The 26,677-nt window shown below is 52.4% G+C and overlaps 1 protein-coding gene across 1 annotated transcript; it reads right to left on the bottom strand.

Moving 5' to 3' along the window:
• Positions 1-4,492: 4,492 nt before the first annotated feature.
• OLFM1 (olfactomedin 1) lies at positions 4,493-26,443 on the bottom strand. The gene is made up of 6 exons (XM_084219626.1): positions 26,156-26,443; positions 23,751-23,900; positions 18,448-18,603; positions 15,863-16,082; positions 10,085-10,191; positions 4,493-6,272 (listed from the first exon to the last, which is right to left on the bottom strand). The coding sequence occupies exons 1-6, from the start codon at positions 26,303-26,305 to the stop codon at positions 5,598-5,600; spliced, it is 1,458 nt and encodes a 485-aa protein (XP_084075752.1). The 5' UTR covers positions 26,306-26,443; the 3' UTR covers positions 4,493-5,597.
• Between the last annotated feature and the right edge of the window lie 234 nt (positions 26,444-26,677).

Genomic DNA, 26,677 nt, shown 5'->3' with positions numbered 1-26,677 from the left:
GGTTTTCAGCACATCCCTTCATCCCTCTCCAGGCCAGCAGACCCACTGATCCCCTTCTCTGCAGATTTCAGGAACAGCTCATCCCTGCCCTTGTCAAATGCTCGCTCACCTCCCCAGATTTTTGGATAATCTGCCCATGGACCCATCTGTGCTTCAAAGGAGACCCAATTTTCCTCCTGTGTTTGTAGCTGCACTCCTCCATCTCCCCTTTGGTGTGATCCACTGAATATAACCCATGCCCAGCTAGCTTTTATTTACTCCTGATGATCCTCAGGCTGGAACAGAAGGTCTCAGGACCTGTCAACAGGCAGGAGCACATCCAGGGTAAATTAATATAAAGAGGGATGTGTACATTTGTTTTTACAGTGCTGTAAAAGTGGAGTTATTAGGAAATCAGCCTCTAATTGCCCTCTTAATGATTCTAACTCCTCTGCACTCATTCAGAGTCATCTCTATTGTATCAGGTATGAAAAGAGCAGCCCCATTGACATGGTTTATGACTTTATTAAAACCTGGGGTTTTGTATAAATAACGAGCAGCTCCTCAGTTATATTTCCCCAGTGAAGGAAATGTGTGTGTTGGTGTGGGTCCAAGGCAATTTGTAAACACAAAGTATTAAAAGGCTCAACAATCCTAAAAAAGTTTTAATTGGAAACTCAACAAATTGCTTCGCAAGTTCTTAATGCTTCAATATGGAGCTCTCAGATAATGAGGAGCTAATTAAGGGGCCAGGATTCAGTTTTTTATGATAACTGCCTCCATATGGGCTCAGCACTCGGTGCTGGCAGAACTAATGAAGGTCAGGGAAGTAACAGCAAAGGAAGAAAGGGAAATTTTTAGCTCTCACAGTCGTGGTGATGCTAAACAACAGCCAGGGGTTCTGCCTGGCTTCTAGGCCAGGTGCTGAGCAAGCTGCATTTAATTCCTGGGACAGGCTGGGGGACACTTCACAGCCCTGAGCTGCATTTCACTGTCCAGAGATTAATTTTACTGCCCAGAGCTGCATTTCATGGCCCAGAGATTCATTTCACAGCCCAGGGCTGGGCAGGATCCCCTGGGATGGGCTGAGGGCTCCAGGGAAGGGCTCCAGGATCAGAGGCAGGGCTAGGGCAGGGTCATGGCTTGGTGAAGGGCAGGAGTGAGAGCAAATCCCACCAGGTGCCCCCTTCATCCCCAGGCAGGTGTGACCCAGCTGGAGGGCACTGGTCCCTCTGACTCAGGGTGAAGTTTTGTTTTAATTTAAATTTTTTAATGCAAAATTAAATCATGGAATGGTTTGGGCTGGGAGGGACCTTACAGATCATCTCATCCCACCCCTGCCATGGGCAGGGACACCTTCCACTGTCCCAGGGTGCTCCAAGCCCTGTCCAGCCTGGCCTGGGACACTTTCAGGGGCAGCCACAGCTTCTCTGTGCCACGGCCTCTCCACCCTTACAGGAAAAAATTCTTTGCAATATCTCATGTAAATCTCTCTTGTTTCAATGTAAGCCATTCCCCCTTGTCTTGCCATTCATAAAAAATTCCCTTTCCATCAAATCTGTCCCAGCTGTGGAGCTGGGGCTCGGCTGGTGGGGCTAGGAGCAGCTTGGGTCGTGCACCAAGCCCTCCCAAATGCCTGGAGCTGGGCTTCCCAAGGAATACCTTGGCAAATATTATCACAAACACACACAGAACCATGGTCAGATGTTCCTCTGAAGCAGCTCACTGACTCCCAGCACTAAATTTGGACCAACAAGCCTCGTGCATCAAATAATGAAGTCATAGGCTATAGAAAGCAATCCTCTGGGATGTTCTTGTCTTTGAGTGGCTCATCCACTTCCAATCTGATCCATACCATTAAGTGTAGGGCCATATGGCATCCATTTATAGAATATTGCACTACAGGCAAATAGGACAAAGGTACACCCCTCAAAGCACTCCTCTCATCTCATTAACTTTGGGTACATGTTACACAGGAGCTGCTCCTGCTCCGGTGCCTTCAAGGACATTTTGTGCTCTGGAGCCTTTGTCTTAAATGAATTGCACTTGGAAAATTAGAATCTAAATGTAGCTGTGTCCTAAAGCAAACAGCATTATTTTGCCTTTCTGTAATTCGATTTATTTTTGCAGATCGATGTTTTGAAGCAGGCGTGTTCTTTTGTCCTCAGCTCCTGTCTAATGACCACGCTGACTGCAGGGAATCTGGCACGGGGTGGTGTTGGTGTGCCAGGGTGGGCTGGGCAGGTTTCAGTGGTGCCCTGCCTTGTGCTGTGCTCTGCTTGAAAACTCCCCCCAGAACGGGACACATTGGCTGGGACAAACTCTGTCAACACCTGCAGAGGTCTTGCTGTGAGGTTTGGGGTCCCATTTTTCTTTGCTGTGAGGTTTGGGGTCCTGTCTCTCTCTGCTGTGAGGTTTGAGATCCCATTTCCCTCTGGTGTGAGGTTTGGGGTCCCATCTTTCTCTGCAGTGAGGTTTGGGGTCCCATCTCTCTCTGCAGTGAGGTTTGGGGTCCCATCCCTCTCTGCTGTGAGGTTTGGGGTCCCATCTCTCTCTGTGTGAGATATGGGGTCTTGTAGAGGAACCACCCCCTCACTGGAACATCTTCTGGGATGGAGGACACAAAGCCTGGCTGCTGGGACAATCAGCCACACCACAAAGCAATCCAGCACGTGGTACAGCCAGGATTTCCCCCCACTTTTCCACCCCAAATCCCTTGGGGAGCTGGGCAGGAGCGGGTCCAGGGCAAAGCCTAGCCCTGGTGCCATCCTCAGCCTCTGTCCCATCGATTGCAGCCCCCCTGGACCCAGCTCCAGCCCTTACAGAGCAGCGTGCTGCCCTTCAGTGCGTTTGCACTGAAGAAATACAGTAATTAAAGAGAAATGACTTCAGGTGCCTTCCTGCTTTTTGGCTTTACAGATTTCTCCTGCACATCGAGGATCAATACTGCTGCCAATTACACCATGGGTCTCCAGCCCCCCTTTCTGAGCTTCTTGGAGGGAAAAGCGCTGCTAAACAGCGAAGTTCTCCGCAAAGCTGGCAGTCCAGAGAGCTGGAATTACAGAGTGCAGCAGAGGAATGAGTCCTCAGAGAGCTGTCCCCATTCTGCATCCAGCCAAGGCTTCAGTGAGAGCAGCAGAGCTGACACAGGGCAGGCTCAGCCCCGTGGAACTGCCTGGAACATCTTCGCGGGGAGGATTGCTCGGCGCTTGCGGTTTAATCCAGCTCTGAGAAACCACACTACGATGGTTTGTTTTTTCCCTTTTCCCTCCTCCTGTTGAAGAGCCCAGCAGGAAACTGCTGCAAAGGCTGAGAGCTTGGAATCTGGATGTGCAGCTTGCAGCAAACACCGATTGCTGAGATTCAATTTCCTGACCTTGGTAATCCCTGCTCCTTCCAGGGCCCTGCACCATCCATCTGCTGAGCCCAAAGGCTGAGCCTCACCGGGCCACTTGGCTGAAAAATTGTCATTCCTGGTGGTGCTAAACGTGGCCAATCTGTGGGGGAGAGGCAAGGAAGAGCTAAAGCCACCCCAGCAAGCCCTTTGCAGCTTGCACAGGGACCGTGCCCCAGCTGCCCTAGAGATCCAGCTCAGGATCACCCTGGATGGGTGGAGAAGGTGCTGTCCCTTCACCTGGAGCTGCCTGGAGTGGGAATTGCTAAATATTGTTCTTCTGGAGGTGCAGGGGAGAGATGAGACCCCACATCTCACAGCAGAGAGAGATGGGACCCCAAATCTCATAGCAAAGAGAGATGGGACCCCACATCTCACAGCAGAGAGAGATGGGACCCCAAATCTCACACCAGAGATAAATGGAACCCCAAATCTCACAGCAAAGAGAGATGGGACCCCAAATCTCCCACCAGAGATAAATGGGACCCCAAATCTCACAGCAAAGAGAGATGGGACCCCACATCTCACACCAGAGGGAGGTGAGCATCCTGTACCCCGTGAGGGCCCTGCTTTGGCAGAACCAGGAGGGCTGATTGTGGCAGTGACAGTCACTCTTTAGAACAAGTTAAATAAAGGAGATTTTTACCTGCACAAGCCTGCAGCAAACTCAGGGTGGGGAGCACTCCAAGAATCCAAGGAGGAATGGGATCCAGTTCTCTCAGGGGTCCCAAGCAGTGTCTGCAGCTCCAATAAAGGTGGAAGATGATGAGATTTCCTCCTGTTGTGGCACCAGCACCAGGCACTGTCAGTCCCTGAGGGGGTGCCCACAGCAGGACCAGCCACAGGATTTTATCTCCTTGAAGCAGTGCCTGCTCCAGATGAAAATGGGAAGGGAATCCCTACAGAGCAGAGAGCCAACTCTCCACCCTTCCAGCCCCCAGCCCCAGCTAAACATCAGGAAATATTCCCTGGAAAGAAACTCAGGATGGCAGCTCAGCATTTACCCCCCAAAATTCCAGTTCTCCCTCCCCTGCACTGGCTCACTCACACAGAGAAGACACCAAACAAAGCAGGGAAGTCTCCTAATAGTTTTATTGTTCCTTAGATAACTGTGGATAGTACAAATTTTTCCTCTTAAAAAAAAAATTAATTACCTTCACACTTCCATAAACAAAGCTTCCCATGGGAATCTGCTGCCACAGAATCTCCACGGAAGCGATTTCCAACCACCATAATGCTATGTAGATAGATAACAGTAAGAGAATATTCCTGTAATTATCAACATGAAATTGGTTACCTGTGTATAAGGGTGAACACTGACCTTTTTTTTTTTTTGCCTTTTTAGAAACGAAAAAACCATCATTTATTAAATCCAAACTACATCATTGCATTTACAACATTCATTGCATAAACTGGACATACAAAGTTTTGCCACCTCTGGTAAATAACAGACATACATTATACAATATAGTTGCTGAATACATAAGTTCAAACAATATGGGTACAACAACTTGTTCATAATACATACTTAAACCATCGTGTTTAATAAGTTACTAAGACACAGATCCATGAGCTACTTCGGGTCTCAGCACAGTTAATCTAAGTGACAAGAACACAGTTGAGAGAGACAGTAGCTGCAATGGAAGGCAAAGAAAACCAACCTGTGATAGGTCTTGTTGAGACAGCCAGAGCTCCTCACGGGTCAGCTTTTCCTGCTTTTCCTTTCCACACATCCATCACAGCTGCCCGTGACGCCGGGGGAATGTCCATGCAAGCCACGCACGGAGGAGAGCCAGGCTCCCGAGGGTGAACTTCCAACAGTCATTGCCTTACTGCTTGAGGATGTTCTCTAGGTTTGCTATCGGAACAGAAACAAAACAAAACCCCAAACTGAAGTGGTTCTCTGAGTGCAGTTCCAGCTGCAAGTACACGGTTACTCGTGAGTCTATAACACAGGGCCAGACTTCTAGAAATGTAGAGGTAATGCTGATCTGTCAGGCTTATGCTGAATAATCCTCCATGATGTTGGTCTTAATTTTGGCAGCTGTTTATATGTTTACTTATTTAAAGTATGTTCCCTTAATAGCATGTTTTTCTTTAATTAGTTTCTCCCTTTTTTTTCCTTTTTATAATTATTTATTTTTTTTTAATTTTCACTTTAATTAATTTATTTCTTTCCCCCCACCCCCCCCCACCCCAAACCCAGTTTCCAACCAAGGCCGGGCTACAACTCGTCGGAGCGGATGACGTGGAAGAGGGTGACGTTGTACAGGATTTGATGCCCGTTGTTCCAGGCGTAGAGAGCCCGATCCTTGGGGTTGTAGTCCAACATGGAGATGTGGGAGTACTTGTTCTGGAAGGGGATGTCGATGTACTCGTAGGTGGAGGCGTTGGTCTGGTAGGCGTAGTGCACCTTGGTGCCGCCCGAGTAGCCGTTGGTGACGTAGAGCGTGCCGCAGATGATGAAGGCCTCGCCGGCGCTGCGTTTTGGGTAGCTGGTGTTCCAGGTCTGCAGGCTCTGCAGGGTGTTGGGGTCCAACTTGCTGATGACGATGTTGCCGGCGTTCTGGTTGGTGGCGTAGACGGCCCAGAGCCCGTTCTCGTCCACCATGAGGTCGATGTCGGAGTGGCCGCCCCAGGCGTAGTGGTACATGTTGTTGTAGCCGGCGTAGTCCAGGCTGCGCGTCTTGAGGATGGTCTCCGTCTTCAGGTCGAACCGGATGATGATGTGGCTTTGGTATTTGTTGAAGTAGATGGAGCCGTTGTAGACCACCTGGCCCGTGCCCGACCAGGGGTGGGGCAGGCGGTGGGAGGTGAAGTTGTCGGTGTTCATGAAGTCCGCCATGGATTTGTACTCGCGGACGAAGCGGTTGTTGTGGTAGCTGTCCATGTACCAAACCTGCGCAAGGCAAACGCGGGCGTTAGGGAGAGTGTTGGAATATCACAGTACAGCTGGACGGGACGGGCCTGAGCTTGTCTGGCCCTTGCTGCTCGACCAAATAGTGGCACTGTGGTGTTTCACCCCAGAGACACCCTAGGCTGGCTGGCTGTGTGGTGTTTCACCCCACAGACACCCTTGGCTGGCTGGGTGTGTGGTGTATCACCCCACAGACACTTTTGGCTGGCTGGGTGTGTGGTGTTTCACCCCAGAGACACCCTTGGCTGGCTGGGTGTGTGGTGTTTCACCCCAAAACCACTTTTGGCCGGCTGGGTGTGTGGTGTTTCACCCCACAGACCCTTTTGGCTGTCTGGGTGCTGCCCTGGGCACGTGGAGACAAGTCCAGGTGTGCAGGAGCTCTGGTGGCTGCAGGATGGAGCTTTCCCCCAAACAGGGTCTGCTCCTTGGGGTTAGCTCTGGCAGAGAAGCTTTAAGGTGATGGTGAAGGAAAGGAGTTGGTTCTGATGGAGGGTTTGGATCCAGAGCTTTATTCTGGCCCACAGGACTCTGAACCCACAGCAGCTCCAACAGAACTCCCCAAACTGTGTGGTTTGCTCACCCTTTTACCCAGGGGAGGGGAGGAGGGAAGGGATAGGGAGCCCACCAACCAGGTGCAGGAGAGGATGTCTCAAGGGACAGAGGACACCTGGATGGCCCAAGGTCCCTCCAGGGGCAGAGGGCATCCTTTGAATTCTGCCAATCACTCTACGCCCTTCTGGAGTGCCAGGATTGACAGACACTGCTCAGGAGGGCTCAGGGTGTGGAAAGGAGGGATGATTGACACACCTGGCAGGGAATTATCAGGGAGGAACCCAGGGTATCTGAGGCCAACCATGACATCACACCGCAACAGAGAGAAATCCACAGCCAGGAGTTGTGGAATCGTCATAAAATGGTTTGGAATGGAGATTGAAACTCAGCCCTGCCAAGGACGCCTTCCACCAGAGCAGGCTGCTCCAAATCTGGCCTTGAATCCAGCCAACATCTGTCACCTACATCCAGAAATAACCCCAATTTCTGGACCCCCAAATCAGCCACGAAACCAACCCAACAGCAAAGCTTTCCCTGGGGGATAACCTGATATCTCCTTGGCTTAAGCGCTCCCCTGGGAGTGCTGGTGGCTGGCACCACCCTCCCTTCCCGAGGGCAATTAGCAGCTTTTCCCTGGCTAAATATCCAGCATTTTCTGTGCTGCTGCTGCTTTTGCTTCCCGCGGTAGCACTCAGTAAATTACAGCAGCTGCTGTGCACAACTCCATTAATTTGGAATGCGGGAGCGAGGGATGCAATCACTCATTGTCAGGCAAATTCAGGCAAAAAGTCCATATTGGTTTAAAAATCATACACTGCTGCATCAAAAGCTTACAGCGAGGCTGCTGAAATATAAGAGACAAAGACATCTAAATCTTGCTCTGGGTAGATTGGGGAGAGATTTTAGATCATCATTTAAGTGCCAGTTCACTGGGGACACTGTCTAGACTCCTTAAAAAAAAAAAGCTTTTGTTATATGAAACCAATTCCGAGGCAAATGACCAAGCTGTGCAGTTAATATCCACAAGAAATATCCAGCCAGCCACTGACATTCTGGATGCAGTTGCTGCCTGAAAATGAGAGAGCTGCTTTCTGTAAGAGGCATTTAGGAAGGAGAAAAGGTAAATTTAGGAAGGAGAAAAGGTAAATTTAGGAAGGAGAAAAAGTAAATTTAGGAAGGAGAAAAGGTAAATTTAGCAAGAGGGAAGCCTGTAAGGCTGCAGATTTGGGTGATGTAGTGCAGATTTCTTCTGCAAACCGCTTGCAAAATCTGACAGCTCTGTGCCTGGAGTGTGATCATCAGTCTTTGAGAAGGGCAGCCCAACATTTGGCTGCTGCCTTTGGGAAGTCAACTGGGGTCTCCAAAAACTTTGGAGGGAATTTCAGCCTTCTGTCATTGCTTCCCTGGAAAGGCTGCAGAGGTGGGGAATGAACGTGGGGCAAATGGCTCTGACCCTCAGCCCCAAACCTCGGTGGGTTTGGGGGTGGCTGCAAAAACTTCTGCTTCAGCTGAACAAGTTTGGGAAATTGTAGGGGAAAAAATATCCAAAACATGACTCTCTCTTTTGCTGCTTCCATTTCATTTTCTGGTATTAAAAATTCAACATGCAAATGTGTTGTGCTCAGTTTTTAAAGCTCAGCAGAGCCCTGTGTCACCATGCAGGGGCTGCAGGACCCAAGAGCATTCCCAGCCCTGGAAAAGCAGGGATTGATGGATGAACGATGTCCCATCACAGCAGCTGGCTCTGAGCAACCTCCTGCTGCCCACACACGGCAATCCCAGCTCTCAGCATCCACCTCTGCTCCCACAGCACTCACAAATCTCCCCCAGTTGTGTTCTGTGGTTTCATGACGTGAACAAATGATCCCAGGAACACCAAACCCCTCCTGGGGCTCAGGAACAGGAGCTGGGGATGATAAACTGCCCATCTCTGCCCAGCCTCACCTTCCCACTCTGCTGAGCAGCCAGTGGAGTTCACTTAATGGTGCGTTCCTAATAAAATTCCCAGCAGGTTTTATATATTAAATACACAGAAAGGCTTGGGAAGCTCCAGCTCCAGTATTGCAGCCTACTGTACTATGAAAATATGCTGCAGAAAAAGGCATGGCTAAAAAAAATACCAAAAAATAGCGGTTTGAGACAAAAGTCTGAAGACCCAGGAGGATCTTTAGCACCTGAACCACCAGCTTCTGCTGAAAATTGTCTAAGTGCCAAGGGAAGCAGCAAGCACAGCCTGAAGGGGGCAATTCTGTCCCTCTCTTGAGCAAAATGGGATGTGATGAGGGTAAAACCTTCCCATCTCACCTCTAAGCAAGGTTTTGTTTGGGCTGGAGGTGAAATTTTGCTTAATAACTGTAAAATATGGAGGTGTTGAATTGGGGAACCAGTGCCAACCAGTTGGCTGCTGGAGGGAAAGAGCCTGACAACTCAAGTCACCTTCAAAGAATCCACCCAGGGGTGACTTCTCCAGAGCATCCCTTGTCCTCTCTCAGCTGCAGAGCTGATGCCAGGGCACAGATCCCAAAATAGGTGCCCTGATCCAGCCCTTGCTGGTGCCTTTATCCTTTGAAGGATGCTGCATGCAGGAGGGAATTACAGGCAGCCAAGCTTTCTGCTTTTTGTTTTGTTTTGCTGCCTGCAAATCCTCGGCAAACACTCGAGATATTTTCCATTCCATCAGTCATGGGGAGCTGGGATTGATTTTCAGCCAGTTATTGGCCTCCTACCTTCTTGGGATCAAAACTGAATGGTCTGAATGGAAAAAAAATAAAAGACCAAAACAAAGCAAAACAAATCTCTCTCTCTGGCTGCAGTCAGTTAATTCCTCACAACAATGAAGGTGGAGGATGGAGGGCAAATACAGGCAGATGACATTATCAGAGGTGCTGGCAGCAGAAGAGCAGCAGGACCAGGACCATGGGTCCCTCTGCTCAGCCCCAGCTCCCTCCTGGCTGCCAAACACAGATTAGAAACCCAGGACTTGCTTTTTTTTTGCCACACAGACCTCGTGGTGACAATTCTGAGCCCAGGGACCCTCATCACCGAGTTTCACCTGCCCAGGAAAGGCAGCAGTGCAGGGGCTGCTCCTCTTCTCCTCATCCTCCCTCCCTGGGGGATGCTCAGCCCCTCCTGCTGCCAGCAGAGCCCTGTGGGATGGATGTGAACATCCCCCGGCTTTCCCAGGGCACTGGGATGAATATTCACTGTCCTCAGGCACACGGGTGATGCTGTCACACTCTTACCTTGTTCTCTCCCTCAGGAGCCAGAGGATCCGTCATCCACGATCCAAAGCGGGACCCCGAGGTTTTAATTGTGATCGGGTCACTTATTCCCGTCAGCTTCCCACAGGCTGGAAAAGAGGGGAAGGCTGGTGAGCACCACGACAGGCTGGTGAGCACCGGCACCATCCCACCCGCTCCTCTCCGCCCTGCCGAGGCTCGGTTTAATTACAGGGAGTCGGGTCAGGAACAAGTGTCGGATGCTTTTGTTTGTTTCACACCTCTTAATGACAATTGTCCCCATCGCTGTCCCCGAGAAAAGGAGCTGCGAGCCGCGCAGAACGGAGAATGAGAGCAGCAGGAAGGAGCTGCTCTGATCCAGCGGCTGCAGCCAGGATAAAAAAGCAGCCGTGGCTATTCCAGCCCTGCTGGAAACGTGCGATTGTTACGGGTTATGCAGAGGAGAGAAAAGAGGAAGGCGGAAAATGGCCCGCGATATAAATCTCCTCCCTGCAGGGATCATTTCCCAGGCGCTGTCCCCGTTGCCCCTCGTGTTGCACACTCAGGAGAATCACACACGCTGCTGTGGGACAGGAACCCCAGCGCAGCAGGATGAAGGGGGGAGCATCCTGAGCATCCTGCCCAGCACCGGGATGGGCAGGGCGCTGTGAGCCAGGTCTGAGGCACAGCCAGGAGCTCCAAATCTGCTGAATTCGGGGAGCCACTTCAGCTCCTCGCTGGGTGTTCAATCCCTAAAGGTGAGGGGAAGCAGCAGCACCTTTGCTCCAGCTCATTTCCCAGCCCTGGCTCTGTCCCAGCACCTCTCTCGGGCTGTCCATGGATGTGGAATGCTGCAGCCCCAGCACGGAAGGTGCAGCCACATCCCAGTTCCTTTCCCAGCAATATCCCCAAGTTTCAGCAGAGCTGCCACTCTGCTCCCCTGTCTCACCAAAATTTACCTTGGGTGCAGTGAGGAGTGACAGGGGAGGAGATGAAGATGCCCCGGGACGGACTGGGCTGGTGGGGGATGTCCTGTTGGGCAGGGGGAGCTCATTTAAAACCCAGCCAGAGCTCATTTAAAACCCCAGAGCTCATTTAAAACCCCAGAGCTCATTTAAAATGCAGCCACATCCAGGGCAGAGGCAATGGGGGACAGCCACCACCCAGAGTTCAGGAGGCATTTCCTGAGTTCTCCTTTTGGATGTGGGAGCCCCTGGCAGTGCTGGGGTGGAGGAGCTGCTCTGGGTGCTGTGCTGGAGCTGCACTGCAGTTCCTGCTCAGCAGGACCCAGGGCTGGGCTGCAGGTGGGAGCCCCTGCAGGTGCTGCTGGAACACAGGGAGAGCTCTGCCAGCTCAGGACAAGGTCATCCTGCTCCAAATTACCAAGTCAAATCATAGGATGGTTTGTTATTAGGCACCATTAAAGGTCGTTTAGTCCAGCCCCCGCAATGAGCAGGGATGTCTTCAACCAGATCAGGTTGCTGTCCAACCTGACCTTCATGGAATCATAGATTTTACACCCTGAGCACTTCCAGAACTCTGCAATCCCTCTCAGCTGCTTCTCACCTTGGCCTGTTCTCACCTGCACTGTAATTTCTGATCGGACACATCCTCCTGCCTCAGCCAAAGGGATCCCCTTAGCCCAGGGCAGGAAACAGAGGAAGAAATTCCTGATGTGCACCGGCAGGACATGACTGAGGGCACCATCAGTGCCCCCACAGCCTCCAGACCCAGGCAGATCAAGAGAGATGCCCCCAAAAAGCAGAGCTTTGCTGAGACACAAGGCTCAGGAATTTGCCCTCCTGCCTGCTGCACTCCAAACCTCTCAGCTCAGTGACAGCAAAGAGATGCAATGGGTTAAAATAACAAATTTTAATGTCTTGCAGGGGTCCAGCCTTCCCTAATCCCAGATCTGCCTTCCATTATCACAGCCCTACATTGCTGTCACTTTATCTCTTCCTCCCATTTCCCTGGAGAGGAGCGTGCTGTAAAAGCTCATTGATTTAAAAAAAAAAAAAAAAAAAAAACAGTTTAAAAAAAAGCCAGCAGCAGCTGATAAGGGTAAACCAGTGTTGTTTGCAACTTCTCCTACACGTTTAGCTGGAGGCACACACAGCCCAGCTCCTCAGCAATGCAGGAGGGTTCTTCTCTCTCCTGCTGTAAACCCATCCCAGGCTGCTGGGGGGAACTTAACACGGATTTGAAGACCCCAAGTTAGCTTTGCCAGCCAGGCATGGGCAACTCCAGCCCCTGGGATCCTCACCCAGCTGAGGAGATGCACACCACACCTGCCATATCAGCAGCTGAGCCTTTTGCCAACCCCCCCTCCTGTCAGATTGGATTCTGTGGGAATTCCAGGTCGCTCAGGGACAGCTGTGCCACAGAAAAGCACATCCTGCTGCTCACCCAGGGGTCCAGGACAGGGGAAGCTGTGAGGAGCAGATTTTAGGGCCTCACAGAGGAGCTGCTTTCACTCCCCTTCACCCAGAGCTACTCAGCTCCTTTCTCCTGGCCACAAATCTGCCTTTTCCCAAGTGTCCCTCTGTCCTGCACCCTGCCATGAGATGCATCCCCACTTCAGCTGCATGAGGAATTTTCCAGCAGGAGTGGGTGGGACTGGCTCTCCCCTCCTCCCAGGGTGCCACCACCTCCTCTCCAGCTCCATCCCATCCCCAATCCATCAGGGATGGCTCCATCCCATCCCAAAACCATCAGGGATGGCTCCATCCCATCCCAAACCATCAGGGATGGCTCCATCCCATCCGAAAACCATCAGGGATGGCTCCATCCCATCCCAAAACCATCAGGGATGGCTCCATCCCATCCCAAATCTATCAGGGATGGCTCCATCCCCATCCCAAATCCATCAGGGATGGTTCCATCCCATCCCAAATCCATCAGGGATGGCTCCATCCCATCCCCAATCCATCAGGGATGGCTCCATCCCATCCCCAATCCATCAGGGATGGCTCCATCCCCATCCCTGCACCAGGATTTTTCCCAAGGAAATCTTGTCCTGCCTGAGTTCAATTCCCCCTAGATCCAAGCAGTGCCAAGCCCTGCTCCTCCTCCTAGGAGCATTAATGCAAAGGCTAAAATCCCTGTACAAAGAGGGATCTTTAGGAATGTAAACAGAAGCACAGATTGAAGCTGCCATCATTGATTTTTTCTTTTCCCCTCCACACACATGCCAGGGTCAGGAAGTGTTTTCACTATTGATCCATCAATAACGCTTAGGAAACCCAAAATGCAAAACAGGACCTTGGCTAAGGAAAAGGCACTGCCAAGGCTCAGAGCTCCCTGGGAGAGCTGAACTGGGTGGGAATGTGGCACATCCCTCCCCTCCCCTTGGCCCGTGCTTGTTGCAGCAGCTGCCTGACCCTGTTTGGGGCACACACGCCCCAGGGGAGCAGCAGAAAAACCTTTTCCCCCAGCTAAAACCTTCTCCTTGAGACATCAGCGAGCCCAACTGAGCAGAAAACCTGCAGCCAAGTGAAATCCTCAGCAATCAGGGCCTCATTGTGTGGCAGCAAAGCGTTTGTAAGGCTGTTATCTGAATTTAACTCAATTAGCAACCGTTTCCAGTGGTTTACACACCAGAGAGATAAACAGCATCGGAAATTCAATCCGTGCTGTTTCTTTTAAGTGACCAAATAAATCAGCTTCCTGAGTGAGCAGCAAATCCTCTGGGATGAACCTTTGGGAGGCACAGAATCCATCTCTGTGAGCACCCAGGGCTGCTGCAAAAGAGCTGCCCTGACCTCAGAGAGAGAGCAAGGGCAGGAAGAAGCCAAAAAGCCCAGCTAAGGACTCAAAAAAGGTTTCAAAAAACACCTGAAAGTTCCTGGACAAGGTTACCTGCAAGAGCTCAGCATCCCTGCCTGCCTCCTTCTTACCTGGGCTGTTGGTCCCAACTGGACCTGAGTGTGAAGGGATAGGATGAGCAGAAAGGGTTAATGGTCCAAGAGAAAATTCTAATTTTTTGGAGTCCTGAATAGTTTGGGAGCTACCTCTTAAAGCCTGCCCAGGGTCAGTGGGAGGATTGTCCCAGCTTCCCTGCTTGGAATGGCTTTGTTGGAAGAACTGTCCCCAAGTCTGAAGTCTCAAATCCCTTCTTCGGCTGCTGCTCCCTCTCCCTGTGACTCACTGCTCCTCCTCATCTTCAAGGGACGGGCTGAAGGCTCTGTGTGCAGCAAGGGGACCCCTCCTTGGGCACCTTCTCCTCTGCCTTCAGCAGGGGAGGGATGAGAGGATCCATCTGCAGGGCATGTGGGGCTGCCAGGAGGTCTCTGTGTGCCTTGGTCCACCCCACCCTCCTGGGCCTGTTCTCCTTTCTTATCTTTTCTCCTTATCTCTTCATCCTTCCTTATCTTCCCACTGCACCGATCAAGCTCCAGGAATTAGGGACTCCAGCCCTGCTCATTCTTGTCCTCTTTCAGGGGGAAGTTCAGGAGGCTGAGGGCAAGGTCAGGATTTGCCTCCTTGCCCAACCCCGCTGCCCTCCCTGTGACCATCCTGGGCTGAGGGGAGGGACAGCAGAGAGGGGCAGAAAGCCCCAGCCTGTCCTGCTCTCAAACCAATCCTGGGGCATCAGCACTCATTAATTAATGAGAAATCAAACTCTGATCTCTCTTGGCCAGGGGGTTTTTACCTGTCCCAAGGGTACCTCAGTGCCTGACTTGTTCAAATACTCTGAGCATCCACATTCAAATGGGGATTTTACTCTCTGGATGGGATGGAGCCTGCAAGGGACGTCCAAGGAACCAGAGGATGGAAATGCAGAGGGAATGGAGGGGAGGTGGCTGCCCACAGTGTGGAGGCATCTAGAAATGAGCAAAAGCAACCCCAGCAGCAGAGCCAAGAGAGAAACAAAGCGTTACCTTACCAAGGATATCAAGTGCTCAGAAGAGATCTGATCTTCCGTGAAGTTACCTGAGAGTGTAATTTCGTATGTGCTACCAAAATAGACTGCAGAGCAGTTAATGTGTTTGGATTATCTAAATGGCGTGGCAAGAAAGTCAATAATGGAAGGAGAAATTAAATCAAGTCAGAGCTGGCCCAACAAATGGTGCAGAGAGTCCTTGCAGCTGTGGGAGGCAGTGCCCTCCTCCTTCCCCCTGTGTTTGGGGTCACGCCTTGGGTTTGGTGGCAGCTGAGCCTCCCCACAACAGCCCCAGGAGTTTCAGTCAATTCCAGCCCTCTGGATGAGGTCAGAGATGAGTCTCTGGTGGTTTAGCAGCAGCCTGGTGGAAATGGCTCCCTGCTCCCTCAGGGGATGGGAGAGGGAGGATTTGCATCCCGCGCAGGGGCAGGACCACACCGCGCCCCAGCTCCTCATGCTCTGCTCCGGGGGGATTGGCAAGATGCAAAAAAAAGAAAGGAAACCGAGGGAAACCGAGGCACAGCCCCACACCCCCCACCACGAGCAGAGCCCTTTGCTGACGGACCAGGTCCAGGGATGCAGAAGCAAAAGGGGTGCAAGTGTTGGCTTTGCATAAGCGTGAGCTGCCACTTATGCAAGCGCCGCCCACACGCCCGCTCCGCTCGGGGAGAGGAGAGGAGCATCCTGAAGCGCTCACACCACGAGCAGCATTGCTCCTGCCAGTAATCCTGGGCAGGACTACTCCCAGGAGGAATGTTCCTGGTGGCATAACTCTTGGCAGGATAGCCCCTGGCTGTGTGGAGCTCATCCCTCGCGGCCGGGCACGGCACCAGATGTCCAGCGGGGCATCTCTGCCTCCGGCCGGGATGCGTGCGTTGGCGCCGGCGGCCTTGGAGCCACCGTGGTGGTTCTGAGCCTACCTAATTTTTGCATGCATGCACGAAGCCTTTCTTCAAGATTTGACACTCTGTTCTGAAGCTCTTCGTAGTCATAGGCGCCAATCTCCTCCTGGAGTTCGTTTAGAACTGACGTCAGATTCTGGACCTCCTCTTTAAACTGCAATACCAATTTGGCATCGGCTTTGTACTCTTCCAACACTGGTATCAAAGGCCTAAGTTCCTCCATTTTCGCTTTTATTGCCTGCAAGGTTAAAATAAGCTCGGTTCAGTGCTATGCGTGCAAAAATCTGCAACACTCTGCCTTGACCTGGGTGCTTCCTATGGGAGCGAAATGTTCACATATCCCACAACTATTAGCATTAAAATTAGCTCAATTATTATTTTTGGTCCGAATGATGTCTTGGCAAGAACATATTAAACAGGCTGCAGAACACCAAAATATTTGGGAAAGGCCTTTATTTGTCATTTTTAGAATGCAACATCTTAGGGTTACATGCTTCAGATCACATACACAAAGAGTTGTTGTTTTTTTTTTCTTTTTTTTCTTTCCAAAAAATAAAAGAAAATAAGATATATATGCATTGACAAGGGTTTCAAACTATTCATGAAATGCATCTACAATTGCATGCAAAGGAAGATCTCGGTTGTGTGGTTCAAGGTTCCTTAGTGAGATATGGTGCTAATTTGGAAAATAATCAAAAAAATCAATGCATGGTGCAAAATGCTCTGTGGCCCTCTTTTCATGGTTACATGGGAGTGAACTGCTTCTTCAGTCACTGCAGCATTGAAAAAACTTGCTTTTTAGTTAGCCCTGTAAGCAAGAAAATGAAATACTGTTGAGGATCTAGCTCACTAACCTGCCTTAAATAGATAGCCATTCATAGACAAATACTCTTACGGCACTAAAGAGAGAAAAAAAAACAACACAAGAGCTCCAAAGCACTCACAATTTAATGCTGGCATTAGCAGGAACAAAATGCTGTGGCTGTTCTTTCAAATGCTGCTTTGGCAGCAAATTAGACAAAAAATTCCTCACTGGTTTCAAGCGCGGAACAGAAAAATAAAATTCATTATCAGATGGATTTTGCAGAAATGAATTTTTTTTTTTTTTTTTTGCTTTTTGCTCATTTAAAGGCTCAGAATGCAGCATTTTGTTGCAGATGCTTTGCTCCAGCAGCTAATGAGTAGACATTAATATGCATGCACCTACTTGTTAATGAAGCGTGTTAGAACACCCAAAATCCCTGGTGCTGCTCAAATTACAGTGGCCAAGCTCCCAGCACCCAGGGCTGTGACATCTGCCTGTGTCCTGAAGCTTTTTGGGGCTGAACAGGATCAGGAATTCCTCCTCAGCCTCCTTCCCAACCATCCCCTCCTATTTAAGCCACGAGGATTTTTCCCTCCCGTGCTTTGCGCTTGGGGAATGTTTTAATTTTATTTCATTTAAAGTTCCCTGGCAGGCAATGGGGAGGGTTGAACTCATCAGAATGGTGGAGGGGGGAAAACAATAATAACTGAAATAAAGAAATAATTAAATAAAAGTAACTCATGCTCAAGTCTTTCCATCCAGACTGCAGAGCTAAATTTAGGGTCCTGCAGTAACTGGAGATGGGGAGCGGAGGAGGTGGAGTTGGTGAAAAGTTTTAAGAACCATCTTCCCAGCTTTTTATGAGATAATCATGGTATTTCAGTATTTAGCATTAAAAAAAATCTGCTTTAAAATACCAGCCAGCTGCCTGCAAATGAGGGTGGGAATCAGCTGGGTGGCTGATCAGAAAAGTCCCCAAATTCCACCAGAAATCTTTTCCGTTTGATTTTTTATATCTATTAACCCACAGCGCTGCTAAAATTTAAGACTCCAGTATTGCTCAGAACATTTTTTTGGCAATTTCATTCATCCTCAAGCAACTTCCTGAGGGTTTGGCCACTGCTCCCAGGGCCAGCTGCATTCCAGAGGCTGCAGCTCCGCTCCCCCTCTGCCCAGCACCAGGACACCACACAAAACCATCAGAAGGTGCCAACACCCAAAATTGGCCAAAATCCTGGAGATGTATGGTTTGCCAGCCTGAAGACAGCTGTAATAATTGTATTTTTGTAATTTTTTTTTCAGGGGGGATGATGTTTGATTGATGAACTCCTTTCTCCAGCCACTCCCAGGGGAGATGGGGTTTGGTGACTGCCCACTGTGGCTTGCCACACGTGCTGCAGGAACGCAAAGGGAGCCCCAGTTCCTGGTTTTTGGTTTTTTTTTCCAAGAAATGGGTGCTGGGCATGGCATGGAGAAGCTGCCTGGCCACAGAGGGGACCCACCTCACCCAGAGCTCACCCAGAGCTGGGGTGTCTCCCTGCTGTCCCCCTGATGGAATCACCCTGCACCGCCCTATTTCGGGCGCCCAGGTGGGTGTGGGAGCGCTGAGATTTGTGCTTTTACCCCAAAACAAGATGCAGGGCTGAGGATGTGAGGCCACAGCCTGGATCTGGCTGTGCTTTGGGCAGGAGTGACCCCCCAGCTGAGCTCCCCTGATGGGAGCTAGGGCCACAGTGCCGTGCCCATCCCCACAGTCCCCTGGCCGCAGCTCCTGTAGCAGTTTGGAAATCAGACCTACCTTAAACTGCCTTGCCAGGTGCTGCTTGTGGCTTTCTTCCACTTGCTTGAATTTGGATTCCAGTCCCCTCATCTGGTTTTCCATCTTCTCCACATACTGTAGGTCTCTCTGAGTCCTCCTGTCCAACACCTCTATCGACTGGGACATGTTTTGCACCTGCCAAACGAGAAGGGACTCATTAAGAAGGTGCTGCCTTGCATCCCAAGGCTGACCTTTCCCACAGGCTCAGCACAGCTAAAGGGCAATCAGCCCATGCATTATTTACTGCCTCATCAACAGCAGCTCCCAGATCACCACCCCGTGCTCTAAAGCACAGCAAAACCGGTTTCATAAACCAATTTTTTTTTCCTGCAGAGAAGAGTTCAGCAATCTGACATGGAAATGAGGGGTGTAGTTGAGGTTAAACTCAGGCTGGCCTCTCTGACAGGCACCTGCTGTGCCACGAGGAGAGCTCAGAGGTGACAGCAGCACACCTGGCTGGGAGGAAAAGCTCCAGCCCAGGTGCGCATTTCCATCTCCTGGTGAGCGCAACCCTCAGTCCCCGCCAGCAGAACTTCATTATCCACCCAGCCTGCTCCAGCAGCATCTGCCACAACCAAGCCAGCGGCAGGGAGGGCATCCTGGAGCTGGGGAGCACCGGGCATGGTTGGCACCCCTTTGGTGCCCTCCTGCCCGGGAGGCGCAGCTCCGGAGCCGAGCGGTGCCGCATCCCCGCGCGGAGCCCATCTGGCCCCGCCAGGGGAATGATGCAAGGAGCTTGGCTGGGCTGGCAGTGAGAAAACGAGCTGGAGGTGTGAGGAGGGGAGGGGAACGCCAGCGAGGCTGACCTGATTTTGAAGGTTGGCTGCCATCTGATTTATTAAGATATTCCCTCCTGTTTTCCAGGCTGGGAGAGGTGGAACGGGCTCTGACGTCGGCTCCTATTTAGCACCGAGCCATATTTAAGGGCTCTGCAGCAGGGCCGGACGTGTTTGTCCCACGGTGGGGACGTGACAGGGCTCAGCCCACGGGTGCTGCTCCTGCCACCGCCACGTCACCCCAGCAGTGCCACTGCCACGTCACCCCAGCAGTGCCACCGCCGCGGTGACGTCCGTGGGTAAAGTGAATCAGGGACCCAACCTGCTGCTGCTGCTGCGTCAGGGCCTTGCTCCACAGCCAGCCTGATCTCATCCTGCTGCCAGTCTGATTCCAGCCTGTTCCCATCCTGATCCCAGCCTGTTCCCATCCTGCTCAGCTGTGGGTGGCTGAGCCAGCCCTGTCCCTGTGGATCTGCTCCCCGGATGGACGGGTGCCACATCCGCTCCCGTCTGCATCCTCGCTGCAGCCAAGCTGGCGTGGGGAGGGAAGGAGTGGTGAAAATCCCACATTTCCTCTGGCAAATCCCACATTTCCTCTGGCAAATCCCACCGTGGTGGGTTGGGACTTACCTGGAGTGGCAGAGCGAGGGCATAGCAGGACAGCACAGGGCAAATGCCAAGGGTGCCCCTCCAGCTTGGAAAAACCATCACAGTGCCCCTTGCTCATGCAGGATGACACTGAAACTATTGCAGGGATCTATTAAAAATGTATGGATGACCTGTATGGCAAAGGCCAACAGGCTTTGGAGTGTTCTCTACAGCTGCTCCAGGGGCCAGTGTGTTCCTCAGCAAAGGTGAAGCTATTTGTGGTCTCCGAGCTTCAGAGATGAACCAGCAGCACCCTGACCTCCCCAGGAGCTGCTCAGGGAGGTGTGAGGAGCAGGGAAGTGCAGAACAAGGTTTGGAGGAGAAAAGAGCAAATCTGAGCTCAGCCAGAGCCTGGTCAGCTCCCATTAAGCTGTGCCTACTGCAGGGAATGTCAGCTCTCAGTGGGTGTTAATTCACCTGGGCTGCATGTGGAGGAGTTTGAAGACCTCTCTGTGCCCTGAGGCAGGAGAAGAGAAGCCTTAGACAAGCATGGCTGGGCTGCCAAGCTACTTTTATTCCAGTTATCCAGCCTATCCCTGGAGCTGAGCAGCAGAATTGTTCCAAGGAGCAGAGAGAGGGATGACTCGTAGGGCTCATGCAAAATTAATCCCATTTATTCCACTAGTGCCTAACCCCAGCTGCAAATATTCAGAAAAGAGCATTTCTGTAATGACAGACCAATACCTGGGTCTGCTGAGTGAAATTCTGGGAGGCTCCTTAGGCTCTTGCTCAGGTGTGGGAGGGGAGAGGCACGCTCTGCTCTCAGAGCATCTCGCCCAGGCTGCTGCCCACCAACACCTCTGGAATGTTTCTGCTCCTCCCTGAAGCACAGGAAAATACCCTCCTCACGTGCCTCTGCACAGAGATGCCTCAAATGAGCTGCTGTGCTGTCCTGGGGTGGATTTCACAAGCCCAGAGTGGGTATTTGTTGCCTGTGCTGTTTTCCATGGGGCGAGATCCTGGCCAGATTTGCAGGGAGTGAGCTTGAGATCCCTGGCAGCCCCAGAGCTCCAGCAGCTGAGGATCTGCCTCTTTTCCCTCATTAGCATATTACGCCCTTGATCCAGCAAAGTGCTTTGGCACATGATTAGGTTTCAATGAGCCTGTTGGAGCTCAGGCTGAAGCATGTACAGAAGTGCTCTAATGAACTCAGGCCCAAGGATAGTGCCTCTTAAATTCCCTCAGCTCCATCCATCAGCTGCAGTCCTCCAGCCTCACCTGAAAATGCTTTTTGCCTCCTCTCTCAGCCTAAAACCTCATTTTCACCAAGATAATGTGAGACAGATACCTGTGGCTGTCTGGGGGAAAGGAGTTATTTTTAGCAGTTGAAATAGGAAATTAATACAAATGAAGCTTCCAGTGCTGCTCTTGTCATCCTGTTTGAGGAGCTGATTCACAATTAAACCAGAGTGACGGGGAGTCAGTATTGGCCTGATGACCTCAGTGAGATTTCTAAGGTCAGATCCAAGGTTTAAACCCTGCTCAAGCTTCCCTGTGGATCAGCCTTTCCTGGCAGCCCCAAAAGGGCTGTTCTGAGCCCAGCTCTGGGGTTTCAGCCAGGATGAACCTTTAGCCTTGGGGAGCTGCACAAAATGAGGGAGCAACAGCAAGAGGAATCTTGAGGGAGAATTTCAAGGTCTAGGGAAAAAACCAGCAGAGAAATTGACTCAGCTGATGGTTCAGGAAATGAAAAGTTCATCTGATAAGGTTTGCAGGAGGCAGTGATGGCTGAGAAGAGATGTCAGTGTCCCCCTGTACACACCTGGGAGTGACCATCAGAGGAACAAAAAAAAACCTGTTAAATCTGGAAATCAGCACTGGCTGAGAGGAAGGATTGGCAGGAAACCAGGAATGGTTTCACCATCAGAGGAGGAAGTTGTCCCCAACAACAGGGCCAGAACAAATAAACAAACAAATAAATCAATCAATCAATCAAATTCTGCTTGGAGATCAAAGGCAATCTGACGATGAGCAGGACTGAGGTGATGTCTTGGTTTGGGTGCAGTCCAAGGGCTGCACTCAGCACCTGCCACGTGTGAGGCTGGAAGCACTCTGTGTACCCCAGCCAAGGATGAGCTCAGACACCTCGAGTGTCAAACCCTGGGCTGAACACTCTGTGCAGCCCTGGCTGCCCTCCCCTCCCCTCTGGAACCTGCCAGGATGCCCAGCACTCCTTCCCAGCCACAGGAGCCGCAGTTCCTGCACAGATCCTCAACCCCATGAACCAAGCATGGATGGATGGCAGCTCTGAACCTCCAAATTCCAAAAGATTCTGCATGGAGATTTCCCTGAAGATGCTCTAATTGCTTTGTGTACACACAAATGCAGCTGATGCCTTGCAACACCTCATCATTTCCATGGGTGAATTCCATGTCTGCTCCTTGGAAAACCCAACCACAATTTCCTCCTTGACACATTGTCCTGCTTCCTCAGCTGCCAGGGAGAAACCAGGAGCTGCAATTTCCCTCCCCTCACAAAGCCAGGGTTAGAATGCCAGCTGAGGGAAGGAGTTTTCAGGACTGAAATCCTCCCTGGGAAGCTGGAAGCTCTGCTCTGCAGTTGTTTGCACCTCCAGGGATGATCAGTTCAGCCTCCATCAGGATCAGATGTCTGGCACTAAGAGCCTGTTCCTTATTTTGGGGTTTTTCATATAGGTTAGCGTGGGAGTGAGATGCAGCCAGATTAGCAGGCAGGTAACATATCCCACAACACATGCCCAGAAATCCTGCTCCTCCCTCACTTTTTCTCCATTGGCAGCCAGAGAGCTGCATTAAAAAAAACCCCACCGAGCACCTCCACCCTCCTGATGTTATCCCAGGTCTCCCATCCCCAACTCCTGCCCATCAGCAGAGGGCATTGGGTCAAATCCTGATTGTTTGGAGTGGATGAGGAGTTCTGGGAGCACCTCTGAGCTGTTCATAAATCCTGCTGCCTCTCAGGAGCAAAAGCACCCAGGGCGTTATTGCTGCGAGGAAGAAAAGCCTGACTTGGGATTATTTTTAGCAGCTTCTGACAACCCAAAGAATTGTTTTAGGGCTGAATGTTTCCTGGCTGGCTTTATTGTCCTCAGCACATGGGGAAATCAGTTAAGTGGAGGTTTAATATTGTTAGAGGGAATTAATACAGCAGCTTTCCCCAAAGCAGCAGGATGAAAATTCTTTTGTCATGCATGGCACAGGCCAATATAGCATTAGGGGATGGGGTTTAATTATATATCCAGCACAGGAGCCAGCTCATATTTGCAAGAGAAGAGCACAATTTCACATGAAACAGCATTTCTTCACTGAAATCTATTATCTGGAAAATTCCTTGTTATTGGGGATGTTTCCCTAATGAGATTTTTTGATCTTTTTGGACAGCAGACTATTAAAAACTAATCAAGAGGATGTCAACGTTAGGCAGAAAACCACTGAGTGTCATCTCTGTGCTACCTGCTGGCAACAGCTTGCAGGGTTTCACTTGACCTTTTTAATACCACCTCGCCTAGGAAAGCTTGGCTTTGGGCTTTTAATTCTCTCTCCTCTCCTGTTGCTGAGTCTGCTCTGAAACTGCTTGTGCCAACAGAATGAAAAAAGGGGAATTTTTTTTATTTTTTAAATTTTTTTTTTTAGAGATACGGTTCAATATTGGTGCTTTGATCTCAGCAGTTTTCCCTTGACCTTAGGCCAGCCTTTTCTCTCAGAAAACACTTAAGAGATTTCTCCTCCTGCCTGCAGCTGATTATTCCCCACTACACACACAGGGACAGCTGCACATGGAAAAAACCATCCCAAGGGGTCTTCCCTGGAAACCAAGGCTCAGCTCAGGTTCCTACCCCACCAAACCAAAGCCCTTTTGCCAGCAGGGGCCAAGCTTTACCTTTTCTAGGAGTTGTCTCAGCTGCTTTGTCCTGGCATCACGCGAGCACATCGTCTGCTGAGGTGCCACCACTGTGCATATACAACGTCCCTCGCTGTCCTGGGCAGAGCTGTACACCTGCCAGCTTTCCTCTGGGTTGGTAGGCAACACCTAATTAACACAGGGAAAGATGGGTTAATTAACCAGGGGAGGCCTGACGAGGCTCCGGGAGGTGAAGGGGGATGAGGACGTGCTGGGCTGGAGGCTCCTCCGAGGGCCCAGCTGGCAAAATTCACTTGGAATGCAAAAATATGGATTGGGGACGAATCAGAGAAGGGTCTGAAAAGGAGAGGAAGAGCTGAAATCACGAAGGCAACGCGAGTGGGAAAGCAGGGACGCAGGGAACAGTGAAAATTCCGGTGCTGGCCAGCGCTGGGCACATCGGGGTGGGAGCCCTGCCCTGCCGCGGTGACAGAGTCCCTAACACCGGGACAGGGACGCGCCCGAGCCACCAGGGAGGGCACAGAGCGCTGCCGAGGGCTGAGCAGGGACCCCGGCTCTGCAGAGCCCGCCGCGGTCCGGGGCTGGCTGCCGGAGATGCGCTCGGCTGGGCGCACGGACACCGCGAGGTACGGACAGCCGGGGTACAGACAGACTGAGGGACGGACACCCAGGGTACAGACAGACTGAGGGACAGACACCCAGGGTACAGACAGACTGAGGTACGGACACCGCGAGGCACGGACACCCAGGGGTACAGACACCCCAAATCACGGACACCCGGAGGCACGGACACCCCGAATTACGGACACCCCGAGGTACAGACAGTCTGTTACAGACACCCCGAGGCACGGACACCCCGAATTACGGACACCCCGAGTCACGGACACTCTGAGCTACTGACACCCCGAGGTACGGACACCCCGAGGTATTTACACCCCGAATTACGGACACCCCGAGGCACGGACACCCCGAGGCACCTTCCCCCCTCTCTCTGCCACGTTCCCCGGGCATGAGGAGCTTCCCCCGACAATCGCTCCCGTCCGTCGCAGGCAGGGGAAGCCCGGAGCCGAGCCCTGTGCAGAATCCCAGCAGGGATGCGATGCAGTCCTGAGGGCACGCCGGGGAAGGGAGCCCACCCCAAACACAGCGCATTCCCCTCTCTGCTCTTAATTTTCCTTCTGTCTCACGGCATAATCCATTATTTAATCCCAACCCAGCCTCGGAGCACTTTGAAGGCGTCGCCGTGTCCCCAGCCAGAGGGGAAATGTTCTTTTCACCGCTTCCCTACAGAACAAATCACCTTGCAAATGCCCACGTTGACAGACATGCCCAGGCAGACGCACAATTGGATTCCCTGGCTAAAACAAGCGGGGGGGGGGGGGGGGGGAAATAAGAATAATAAATGGATCTCATAAACCCTTACAACGTGATAAAAAAAAATAAAAATCCCAGCTTCATTCACTGAGCAGCACAAGCACTACACGCAATACTCCGGGAGCAGCAGAGCCGCAGCAGCGGGGCTCTGTCAGAAAGCACGAGCGTGCTGCCTGCAGGAGAAAGGTGCCCGATTTTCCCTGCTCAGGGAAGACCGACAGACAGACAGACAGACTGGAATGATTTTCCCAGCCATTCCCAAAGTGGGAAGCTCAGGCACGGCCCCAGCTCTCCCCAGAGCAGGGACAGGGGATGTCCAGCCCCGCACGGCGACTTCCCGGCCGCATCTCCATCCCTCCGAGGGCGCATCGGGGAGGGAGGGCAGCGGAGGAGCCTCCCGGGACTCGCACCCGCTCTTCCGGCGGCTTTTGCGGCGGCCACGAGGGAAACTTTGCATCCCTTTGGCTGCAGGGACGGTGCGGGGAGGCGGCCCCAGGCAGGAACGAGAGATGGCTGAACTAGAGGAGAGGAGGGGAGAGGGAGAGACGCTCCCTGCACCGTCACCCCCATCTCCTGCCAGCACCCCCTGTGCTCCCAGCGCCCTATCCCCGCTCCCGCAGCACCGCGGGGACACTCGAGGGGCGGCGATCCTGCAGGGGGGACCCTGCCGGCCACGGGGACACCTGGGCAAGGAGAGATGTGACAGCCGGGCGGGGAGGGACTGGGCGGCGGCGGGGAGCAGCCGCAGGGACGCTCCGGGATGCGGGATGCTCCGGGAGGCTGGGATGCCCCGGGAGGCTGGGATGCTCCGGGAGGCTGGGATGCTCCGGATGCGGGATGCTCCGGGAGGCTGGGATGCTCCGGGATGCGGGATGCTCCGGGATGCTCCGGGATGCGGGATGCCCCGGGAGGCTGGGATGCTCCGGGAGGCTGGGATGCTCCGAATGCGGGATGCTCCGGGATGCGGGATGCCCCGGGATGCGGGATGCCCCGGGAGGCTGGCATGCCCCGGGCAGCCCTCCCCGTGCCCCGCAGCCCCCCGCACTTACTCCCGTGCTGCGGTCTAAGGTGCCGCCCGTGGCCGCCGTGAGTTTGGTGGTGTTGAGCCCCACGAGGGAGGGCAGCGTCTGCGACATCCAGTTGGTGATCATGGCCATGGTGCTGAGGACGACTCCAATCTTGAGTAAAGGCACAGACATGTCTGCGGGGGGGGCGGCAGGCACCCTTCATTCTGCACCGGCGCCGGGCTCCATGCCGCTGGGTTCGGGCTGCGCCAGCCGCCCCGCCGCCGCCGCCGCTCGCCGCCGGCCCATCGTCCTCCTCCTCCTGCTCCTCCTCCGCCCTGCCCGGCGCTGTGCCCGCTGTGCCCGCTGTGCCCGGTGCCGCCGGAGCGAGCGGGGCTGGCTCCCTGCGCCCGCCGCCGCCGGGCGCGCCCCAGCCGGAGCGAGCGGCTGCGGGAGGCGGAACCGGGGCGGGACGGGACCGGGAGGGGCGGGCAGCGCCCAACCAGCCGGGGACACTGCGGTGGGCGAGGGGGGAGAGGGAGGGGACAGCGGAGTGCGGGGAGGGAG

Source organism: Fringilla coelebs (genome assembly GCF_963513975.1).
Source record: "Fringilla coelebs genome assembly, chromosome: 21".
NCBI lineage: Eukaryota > Metazoa > Chordata > Aves > Passeriformes > Fringillidae > Fringilla > Fringilla coelebs.
The sequence above is the reverse complement of the archived record's forward strand: the minus strand, read 5'-3'. Positions and strand labels throughout refer to the sequence as shown.